The sequence below is a fragment of the Notothenia coriiceps genome, unplaced genomic scaffold, assembly GCF_000735185.1.
Source record: "Notothenia coriiceps isolate Sejong01 unplaced genomic scaffold, NC01 NC01_scaffold00037244, whole genome shotgun sequence".
Lineage (NCBI taxonomy): Eukaryota > Metazoa > Chordata > Actinopteri > Perciformes > Nototheniidae > Notothenia > Notothenia coriiceps.
Genome location: NW_011369945.1, coordinates 5,958,680 through 5,970,375, shown reverse-complemented (window position 1 = coordinate 5,970,375; position 11,696 = coordinate 5,958,680). Strand labels below are relative to the sequence as shown.

At 39.5% G+C, this 11,696-nt stretch overlaps 1 protein-coding gene across 2 annotated transcripts in view; it reads left to right on the top strand.

Moving 5' to 3' along the window:
• Positions 1 to 1,391: 1,391 nt before the first annotated feature.
• LOC104964542 (AMP deaminase 3-like) overlaps positions 1,392 to 11,696 on the top strand; it is a 21,888-nt gene continuing 11,583 nt past the window's right edge. Inside the window, exons 1-5 of one of the 2 annotated variants that reach the window (XM_010793357.1) lie at positions 1,392 to 1,625; positions 6,351 to 6,414; positions 9,801 to 10,023; positions 10,139 to 10,298; positions 10,653 to 10,818. In XM_010793357.1, the coding sequence (XP_010791659.1) occupies positions 6,357 to 6,414; positions 9,801 to 10,023; positions 10,139 to 10,298; positions 10,653 to 10,818 (607 nt within the window). In that variant the 5' untranslated portion in view covers positions 1,392 to 1,625; positions 6,351 to 6,356. Of the gene's footprint in view, positions 1,626 to 6,350; positions 6,415 to 7,806; positions 8,067 to 9,800; positions 10,024 to 10,138; positions 10,299 to 10,652; positions 10,819 to 11,696 lie in introns of those variants that run through there. The other variant, XM_010793358.1, reaches the window with a different exon arrangement.

Here is an 11,696-nt window from a genome sequence, read left to right as displayed (position 1 = left end):
ACTAATAAAGAGCCAATATACTGCTAATATGCATGTTAATTAACAACTAGTTTGATGGTTAATTTGTGTACCTTAATATAAAGTGTTACCCAATATTCAAAAGGAAATCGGCTCGAAGTGTATCTAAATTGCTCATTTTACAACAACTTACTGCAGTTTTAGATTTTCACTGTTTGGGTTACGGTCTATTGTTCTTTAAATTCCAGTCTGCACAGACCGGAGCTTTAAAGGTTCGCTTTAACTGGGATCCTGCTTCAGCTAATCTGGTATTAAGGGTGCGTTTCCACATGCTGAATGTTAAAAAGACATATAAAACATAAAAAAGGATACAACTACGCTCCAAAACACAGAATACACATTTGGATCCAGCCATGAGGGAGGCCATGAGAGGGACTTTACTGATGGATGATTTTCATTTTCTATCCAGAAGGTGGTGTTGTAAGCTTTAGTCCACCACACAGTAACCACCTCTGCCATGACTAGAATACTACAGGTAAACCAAAGACAAATGTGTACCACTGATTTTTATTTGCTTTTTGTAAAATTGACAGTAACTTATTTTAGTAAAGCCATTCCAGGTACCTTTTTTCCTCTGTTAAAATGAAGCATTTGCCCTACTACACATCTCTAGATAAGTGTTACGGTTAACAAAAGTATAACAGTAAAGCTTTAGTTAGGCTGCAAGTAACATTCTTTTTACCAATAATCTGCAAATTATTTTCTACATTCATCATTTAGTCTATGACATTTAAAAACAATTCAGTTCCTCAGGGTGTATCTTTAAATATGTTTTGACAGGAAATATAATACATTTAATGTAACTGTATTATGTAACAGAGACGTATGTTCTGTCATGTTGGCATGAAAAATATCAAGATCAATATCATCATATTATAGGCGTGCCGTACCTTCTTATCTACCTTCTTAACAATTCTGTATAATATTGATAAGGTAAGGTAACAAGACGAGTAGATCTGGATCTCAGTGATGTAACTAAGCATTATTGAGTGTTTTGGGTCTTTCAACATTGATCACTTTTGTTCAGGAGATCCAGTCGCGGTGGCCTCTGACCCTGACATGTGTCACAAGGCCAGATCAAGGCGAAGTTGAATTCATTTGACTTCCTTTCCTGTGGATGTCAACATTAACTTCTGAAAAAATGTAGCCTTAAATTGAGAAAGAAAGCACACTATTTAGCTCTAACTTTGATCTGACTGCCACAGGTGCTTTATGCACATTCTTTTGTGCAATCAGAAACCTTTCCAGCACAATGAGCTGCAGATACATCCTGGTTAAACAAAGATGGGTGTGGTCTACGAATAGTTTCCATGCACTTGAAAAAAGGGGCACAAGTACTGGTGCAAATACAAGCCTCCTTCAGCACTTCCTCTACTACAGTGAGCAACATAGATACAGATCACTTCCTGAAACTAATTTCAACACTGGATCTTCAAGCTTTTTAAAATGTGCACAGGGTACACTTGTTCAGACTGGAAGTGAAAGAGGAAACACCCTGTTTGTCTGCAGGCAAGAAGAGGCTTCATTGCAAAGACTTGCCTTCTGTCTGGTGATTCCTGAAAAGGCTCTCTACAGTCACAAGAGTTGTTTTTGACAGCCCTCAAACAGTAAGTAAGCTGCCATCACAACTATTCTTTGCACCTGAGTTTTGTACTTCTCTTTCTGTTGCTCTTGTATCTACAGTCACGTCTTGTAATTTAAATCACTCTGGCATTCTTTCTCTAACCCTTACTTGACTCTAGGGTTTGATGACTCGTTTTTTGTTCCAGATAAGTAAGCATCTAGGGAGGCATAAGAATAGACGAATAGGAACATTTTAAGTTATTTCACTTTATAACTGAGTTTTAGTTGTAATGTAATGAACGGTCAAACAATTGTTTACATGTCTTAGCCTCAGCTCTTCCTCTGTAAGTCTGTTCAGTATATTCTGGCCTTCGCTCTTGTTTCTGCACATTCCAGAGACAAGCCAGGTCTCATTAGAGGGATAACATTCCTGTTTAGGAAAATGGACGTACAAGAGTAGGTCATTTGCATACAGCTGGAGAAACAGTTACAAAATGTTAATCTTGATTTACATTAACCTATCCAAGCATGAGCATCAGAGGAAAATGCATATGCTCATTTACTTAGTGTAATACTACTATTTAAAACCATCTTTCGACTATTATATACTAATGCCTGCTTGTTTTGAAATATTTGTCTTTTTTGTTGTTTAGAAGGTGCATAATTGTATCTTTAAAGAACTATGAAAAAAGTCCTTTACTTAAAGGTGGGGTATGTAATTCACTTCAAAAACACTTTTTGTTATATTCCATGGAATGCTCTTAACATCTCGATAGCAATGAATAAATTAAATGCTTTGACAATAAATACATAAAAAAATGTCATCTGTGGAAGCCGTGGTTCTGTAAAAAGCACGACCAATCATCTGAGCCGGCCCGGCTAAAGTAACTGGATGGCCTACCTGCCTGTCAGCCTTCCATCTGTGCACAAACTTATCTCGTGCCCTCATTGGTCATGTGCGCGTTCGTGTGTGTTGGAGGAGGGGCTCTGTAAGGAAGAGGCAGATTTTTTCCCGGTTGTGTATTTTCAAATTCTAGCGCACTCGAGCTGGTTTCTCCATTCTTACCCACCCTACCTTTAAATACTATATGATCGATATTTATGAATCATTATTGAACTTGACTGTCTCTTGTATTTGTTCTTACACACAGCAATATGAGGAAAACCAGATAATACTACATTATATTAATTTAACGTCCGCGGCAGCAAAGTCTGTTCAAACCGACTTTAACATGATTAGAACTAAACACAGCCAAGGATGAGGGAAATTGGTGCCATAAAGTGACAAACTGTTTGGTCATAAATCCACATATTGGGGTTTTACTTTTAGATATACAAATGTATCCTGAGCGGGACATGAATGTGTGTACTAAAATAGTTTGAAACTACTTAAAATGTAAAATGCATACTTTATTGTTGCATTAGAAGTCAGAGGATCATCAAAGTTATTAGGACTTCAAAGAACCATGAATGTCAGTACCAAGTTATTTGGCAAATCATCCAATTGTTGAGATAATAAAGTCTGGACTAAAGTGATGGACCAACCAAACCACAGAGATTTGTTTAATCGGTATCATGGGTAAAAATGTCTTTATGTGCATCAGAGGACAATCAAATGAGAGTGCACTGAACAACATGTTAGCCCCATTATAGTGTAACTTAATATCCCACTACAACTGCAACAGTCAACAGCAAAGTTTAGATAACAATACGCTTTTTGTAATAATGTTACAATAATGTTTGACCACAAATATTGCAAAAGTACAATTTCTGTAATCTTGGTGACCACACTTTCTAAAAATGCACAGTCATCGTGAATGTCCATCCATCCATCTTCTCCCGCTTATCCGTGATCGGGTCACGGGGGTATCAGTTCCAGCAGAGAGCCCCAAACGTTCCTTTCCCTGGCCACATCAACCAGCTCTGACTGGGGGATCCCAAGGCGCTCCCAGGCCAGAGAAGAGATATAATCCCTCCACCTGGTCCTAGGTCTACCCCTTGGTCTCTTCCCAGCTGGACGTGCCTTGAAGACCTCACTAGGGAGGCGCCCAGGTGGCATCCTCACTAGGTGCCCGAACCACCTCAACTGGCTCCTTTCGACGCGAAGGAGGAGCGGTTCAACTCTGAGTCCCTCCCGGATGACTGAACTTCTCACCTTATCCCTAAGGGAGACACCAGCCACCCTGTGGGGAAAACCCATCTCGGCCGCTTGTGTCCATCATCGTGAATGTGCCAAATTTAAATAACAACTAAATAAATTGTAGGAGGCTGAGGCTCAGTGGATAGTATGATGGACTCTCGAATCAGAGGATAGCAAGTTCGAATCCCACTGCAGTCAGCATGTCGTTGTGTCCCTGGGCAAGACACTTCAAATTGCTCCTGTGGGGATTGTCCACAGTAATGACATGTAATGTAAATAGGGAAGCACCTACAACAGCATTCTCTCTTATCTCTTTGATAATTCTGGCAGCATAATAGCGATGCAGTAAGCTGAACAGTTCAAACCAGTTTCTAATATATAGTGTATGACTGAAATGCCACACTGCAGCAAGCATTCCAAAATCATGACACAACTCGGTATTTCCCAAGTAATGCGTCAAGCCTCAACGTGCCTTTACAAAGAAATGAAAGGATGACTTCGTGTTTACTTGTCATGTTTGTATCATCCTGTGGTCAGAAATGACTCATTTCAAGGCTTAGATATTCAAACCTCCTTATAAGGGAATACTAGCTTCCTATTACCTCAGCTGCCACATTAGCTGGTAAATTCTAGGAACATTCAAATACCTAAATAGAAACAAACCACACAGAGGTGTGACTCAGTGTTGTTGCTCAATGTTGTAATGTGTGTTTATAAAAGCTCTTTGACTGAACAAAAAGAAAAAAAAAGAAACAGGAAATTCCAGAACCACCAGAGCATATGTTTGGAAACTTTCTCAACCGACTGCCAGCCTTGTTTTTTTTTCTTCTACTTCTTTTACTCTCGCAAGTGTCTGTCATCTCTAAGGTTGAACTCTAGATCAGACAACTAACATTCACCAGTGTGGTTTAGTCGCACTAGTGGACCATTCTTATAGAGCTCAACCAACTTGGATGTGTTGCACTAAATTGCAGTAACTTTGCGTAGGTTCAAACGTATCTTAGTTTGAGTTAGTAGTTAGAATTTCTAACTTTAATCCCTTTTTGAAGCCGACCTCTTACCACTATACTCAGATAGACAATATCTTGTTTCATTGATGGCTTCTTTTTGTGTACTTCCAAAATGTTATGAGCATTCAAAAACTACGGCTCATATCAATCTTGGCCATATGCATACTTCCAAAAATAATTAGAAAGAATTTAAAAAAATCGTCTTGACTTCAATTTTTTCAGAATTTACTATCCAGTATTTTCATTTCAAATCTGTATTTATCCAGGTGAATCCCTTGAGATCATTGATCTCTTTTTCAAGGGAGACCTGCTCAAGTAGGTTCCACATGAAACATAAAAACATAAAACAACAGAACAACAAAAAGGACATCATCCAGCATCATTACAGGGATTACAATTTACAATAACTATCCACAGCATCCGATTGAGTAGCATCCAACCGAGCTTCAAAAACATATAGTGGCACCAGATTGCTCAGTTTCCATTTAATTTGCAGACTATTCCAAGACAGAGGAGCTGTGCATCTAACAGCTGTCTTCCCTAAGACAGTCCTAGCAGTTGGCACATTTAATAAAACTACAGCATGCGATCTCAGGCAGTAGCCACTTACAATTCGCCGTGAGATCAGGGAGCAGATGTTGGATGGACGTTTCCCTAACATGGCTTTGTATATAAAAATGTACCAGTGACGGAGCCTCCGTACAGTTAGCGAAGGCAAACCAGCCCTTGTATACAGAGTACAGTATTATGTTTAAGCTTTACAGAAATAGAGTTGAAAGGACCCCTCTATTGCAAAAAGAAAAAAGAAAAAAGGCTGTGAAGGAAATGTTTTGACCAACTGAAAGGAAGTGCGATTACTTTGGCTGAACTAGTTAAATATTGCACCATTTTGAAATCTTACTTCTGCTTTAGATCTGAAAACAAATCACTTTGCTTTATGATCCATTGCTTGACAAAAAGCTTTTAAAAAATCCGTTATATTACGTTTAAATATGTTTTCAGGCCATAAAGTCACCATGTAGACTCCAAACATGGGATCACTTTATCCTTTACGACGATGTTGTTGGGGTAGCAAAAGCATGTTGACAGTGTTTTTGTAATAACTAACCGCTGAAAGAGGAAGGCATTGCAGGTTTAACCACAGGTAGCCAGCTTGCTCTATGAAAGGATGCAATAAAAACTGGGATAAGAAGTGTTTTTAAATCAGCAGTGTTATGATCGTCCTCTGACCCACTTACGGTTCGTAGAGTCCCCTATGACTTTGCTTCCACCACCGACGACAAAGAACAGTTTAGGCTTATAGCTTAAAACTCGAAAAATCATAAAAAACAAATACAAGAGAAAAGAATATACAGGGATAAATAAATTCAATACAACACGTTTTTTAAATGCAAGGTAAAATACTGAACTATTATGGAGCAACGTATTCATTACATTTCTTTGAGCTGTTTCAAATGAAAAACCACTCCCAAACCAGTTAAAGGAGACATGTCATGCTTTTCCGGTTATTACCCGTCCCCTTGTGTGTTATGAAGGTTTTTTTTTATGTCTCCTTTAATCCATAACTGAATGATGGGTTAGTCTAATGTTAATTAAAGCTTGTGTTCTTCTTAATCCAGATCAAAATGAGCAGAAAGGACACGCCCCTGGTTAAGCAGCAGTCTACACCCTCCTTTGGGAAAGGTGAGTAAATACTTACTATACAGACACATGAAGAAACAAAGAACAAACAGCAGGCTCACTAAAGTAACTCAACTCTAATTTCCACATATTAAAACATGCACCATCTGACAGACTACACTCACTACAGCATGTACGTAGCAGGGAGGCGTGTGGCGCAGTGGATTAGTGCGTTGGTGGTCGGATCAGGGGGTCACAGGTTCAAACCCCACTGCAGTCAGCATGTCGTTGTGTCCCTGAGACACTTCACCCCGAATTGCTCCTGTGGGGATTGCCCACAGTATTGAGTATGTAAGTTGCTTTGGATAAAAGCGTCTAACAAGTGACATGTAATGAACAGCTCTATCTTAAACTAATACTCTCTCTGGTGTGTAACTTGTGAGTGTCTTCCATGGAGGGGTATGAAGCTATCGTACGCAGAAAAGGTAAAACCTAATGTTTATTCAGACAAGCTAGCTGTTAACTTCTAGGTTTTATGTCCACATCTAACAGACAAAAATCACACTCTGCCAGTTTACATTTCACTTTCAGTCTTTAAACAGTGCAATGCATTTATGACTAACCATTTTAATTCAAGTCGTTTCACTTTCATGCATTTTCAGGAAGTTTACGAGCACATTTTTGCAGCTTTTCAAACAGGAAATGTATTTGACTACTTCCCTTGTTATTTTTGCTCCTGTGGGGATTGTCCACAGTATGGATAAAAGCATCTAACAAGTAACATATAATGCATGTATCTTTTGACAGTAGTGGTAAATCAAAGTCTACCTCAATCCTTCTACACAATACTAATACCTAATACTGAGACTGTTGACAGTAATACACAATATTGTGAATAGCTAACTATGAAGCAGCATTAACTGTATGGCATTCATAGTGGTTTTCTATCCCTTGTCAAATTATGGGAGTTACATTTCTTGTCAAACATGACTTTCTACCATTAACACATTGACAGCAGCAGCTTACACCCATATGCTAGCTCAACCAGGAAGAACAGAGGGGATATTTGCTTTTGGTAGATAATGGATTCTATAAACGGCTTTAACAAAAACTGTTTACATTTCATAAATGGCCTTTGTGATGCACGGTCAGTGGATAAAACTATGATTAAAATCAGTCATCTAGGAACAATTATAATGTTTAAATGTACTTTCCCAGGGCTTTAATATTCCCTCTGAGCTAAAGTGTGTATTGCCTCTTTAATGCCCCATCTCTGCTCACATGTAAGGACCAGGTGTGCCATACCAGCTTGGGTTATCTGCCCCTGTTGCCATGACGCTTTCAAAACCCTAAAATAGAGACAGGGAGGGACTATCCTGACAGCAACAACTAGCAGCTGCATTATACATACAGACACTGGACCAGATAAACAGCAGAGCAAAGCCTGACAGAGGCAGGAGAAGTGAAAACCCAGGAGAGAAGCATCGTATAACAAAGAGAGACACAGATACCAGACCTGAGGACAGTCTGGACAGTGTCAAGAGGTTTCCAGCAACACTTTAAAGTTTTCCCTGGGACACAAGTGGCAAATAAAGATAAATAGTGGAGCCAAAACTAAGAGCTAGGGAGTCTAGAAGAAACACATGAAAGCTGAAATACTTGACTCAACAGACACAGACTGAGAGAGCCAAACATGGCCAAACTCACAGCAGAAGGTAAGAGAAAGAAAGAGCTTCCTACACTATAGAGCTTTGTAGCGACAATAAGATGAAATGTGTTGACAATGACTGGTTGATAGGAGGTCCACTCTCACGGTCTGAGATTCAATGGAGAATCCACTTTCTATGGGAAAGTAGTATACCACCTTTCGACAAAGGATGTTACTGATGAATTATATTAATGTAAGCATTTGTGTGATATTAAAAGCCACGCAAAAAGTACTGATCAGCATATTCATTGAAATGTCATAACGTTTGCTAAAAGACCCTGCCGACATACTCAGACGGCCCTTTGTGACTCAGGTTTCCATAATGGGGGGGGGGGTAAGTCAAGGTCATCCAAGAGGCATCTCAGCTGTTCCAGTATAGAGAGTGTTGACACGCTAAGAAGTACGTGAAGAATGCCGGCTTCCGAAATTGGATAACCAAAGAACAGGCAAGAGAAATTGTGATGATGTGAGAGCAAGATAGTTGACTGATATAGTTGCATGTAAACCACCCGGGATGGTGAGACTGCAGAAGAGACGTTTGCTATTTGATACAACAACACATCTTGTCTTGTGCTTGTTGATTTAAATACTTTCACAGTGAGGATAGATGCTGGAACAGGCGAAGTGACCAACTGCCTACGACATTTATACTTTTAGTAACAGTGATGACATGGTGATCAGTATAGACAAACATCTCCGCTATTGACGGGATGTTGGATGGGAGCCATATTTCTCACAACGCAGGGATAAAGCAAGCAGGCAAAGCTATTTAAAAAATAACTTTCTTGTGCTGATCAAAATACAGTATGAATTCACAGGGTCTCACGGATAAAAATAGGACCCTAGTTCCTGCCATTGGTATGATCGAGGCTCAGCTCAAACCAAAAGGTCAAGGGAACTGAAAATATGGTATGCAAATAATTGCTGTTCTAACAAAGGGTCAAACATTTGTTACCATTTAAAGTCAAAGCTGTATTATCAGGATACTCAACTGTTAACAATCTTCTAAAAAAATCATGTTTAACAAAATAGCAGTCATTAATTGACATAAAAGACAAATTCATATCTTATCTGAACGACAGGATAATGCAATGCTAAAAACCGTTGTACTACGTATGCGTCATACAAACTAAAAACTGTGATGATATGGTCATGTTTCATCCTTTTCACTGTGCTGCGTAATGTCAGAATAGGTGACCCCGGGGGTTGAGGGGTCACTGCCAGTCTAGGACAGCTCTGACAGTGACGATGTGTTTACTGTAACTTGTCCGGCACGTTGGCAGAACACGTTGTCACTCATGACATGTTTACTCGTGAGTTATGAGGTGGCATTGCGAAACATGCCAAGTTCCTCACCTAAACCCCGCCAACCCCTACCTCAAACTCATTTTCACAGGTCTCCTGTTTACCTTGTTTATATTTGAATGTATTGCAACCACTAACATAATATTATTTCTCCTGGGATATCATATACAACATGTTAGCAATATGCTCAGATTAAAAAAACATATTCCTTCATCTGAACTGAATGTCATTCGAATATAAGCAAACAGTATACTAAATCTTTCAGTACCCTTGCAATGAGAAATAATGACCTATTATTCACAATTATAAACCACCATATACTATATTGCAATGTGGACTCAAATGTGTTTAACTTTGCAGATTTCCTTTTATTAAGCACAACATTTAGGACAAAAAAAACATTGACCAAAACTTCAATCTTTCTTGACTTTCTCAGATATGCCTAGGCTTTTCCAAAAGATTTCGATGAGCGAGGTGGGTGAGAAAGTACGTCTGCGAGCAGAGCAGGTGTACGCCTCTGCTCTGAAGGAGGAAGACAACAAGGAAGCTCTGTCTCTGTTCAACGTGCAGGAGGACTGTCCCATCGGTCTGCATGAGGACAGGCAGAGGACCCTGGAGAGGGAGCTGGCTGCACAGTTTTCTGAAGAGTGTGCTAAGAAGTGGGTTTGATTGAAAACACCTCTCTTTCTGCACATCCTATACGTCCTAACATCGAAAACAATTATTATTGTTTTGCAGTTTTAATTTGAGTTGTCCTTTCATGTGTGTGACTAGGATGAAGAGTTTCATGTTGAAGCGTTCACAGTCGACTGTTGGTGGTGTTCAGGCCTTTCCTCGTGCCCCGTTGATCCCCCCAACCACACCTGAGCCTTTTCCTCCAGAGAACTTTCCAGACTTCCAGAGAGTAACCATCAGTGGAGACTACTGTGCAGGGGTAAACAGGACTAACACTCCAGCATGTTGACACACATTGACTAAAAATAATACGAACCTGTAACTGTAGATTCATCTCCAGCACTCAAAGAGGATTAACAGCATTTCAAAAGAGCTGACAAAGAAAGCAAAAACAAATAGGCACTCAAAAACTAATTTAAGTCTGTACCTATTGTAAGGACCCAGGGAGGTTGGTCATTTATCACCAGGAAGTGTTCTAGATAAATATATTAAAAAGGTTTGGCTTAAGGGGTGTCAGGGGAAAGGCCATCTTCTTACCCATGTTTTAAGCATTTCTCCTTTTTTTTTTTTACATTTTTCAACAAATCTAAAGACGAACTTTTGCCCCCTCCAGATCACAGTTGAGGATTATGAGCAGGCAGCCATAAGTATCCTCGGAGCGCTGTTTATCAGAGAGAAATACTGCAGACTGGCATACCACCACTTCCCCAGGACCGCTGCACGATTCCTCCGCAACGCCGATAATGAAGAGTGGCGAGAGGAGGATGAGGTCATGCCAGGTAGGGGGTCCCCAACTCTTTTCCTATTTGGAAATATCTAATTCCATATCATACTTTTTGATTGAAAATGTATATTTTTGGTATTGTACTATTAAAAAACAATGAAAATGGGATTTCATAACATAATCCTATACATCACCCAAGAGAGAAGTGTGTTTCTATGTTAAACAACATTTAGGATATTGTTTTAAAGGGGACCTATCATGCAAAATGCACTTTTTAATTTTTTTTATACATAAAGATGTGTCCCCGGTGTGTCGGGGAACTCACGCAGCGTCAGCAAATAAAACCTCCGTACCCAAATCTCTAAAAACGGGCTACAACGGAGCTGATCCAGATTTGCGTCCGATATGACGTAATATCTGAAATGTGGACCCACGGCCCTATCAGAAACGTTGCTATCAGAAACAATGCCCGACTGTTTTGGACGTAATATGGTCGGTGTTTACATTAGCATCGCTAACACTCAGAGCTAACCTGTAATGGAGAGCATGTGTGTGAAGAAGCAGGAAATAAAAAGGAACTCACCTTGTGGTATAACCGGCAAGAGAGAAATCCTTTGAGCTCCATACTGTTTCAGAGAGAATCCTCGATGTGGTTTGGAACATGATATGGCGTTTAATCACGGCAGCATTTAGCTGTATCTCGTAGAATTCTGGGCAGGCATTAGCTCCGCCTCCTCCTCTTATTTTCTTTTAAAGCTAAGGACCCAGTATCAGTCCTTTTCTAACAGGGCTGGAATACAGGGATGTCTAAAATGCATGATCTGTTTGGTATTTTGAACAAAACACTTCATAGACATGTTTTTTATATATTTGTATATATCTGAGACCCATAATATATGCCTAAAAATAGAATGATAGGAGACCTTTAAGTGA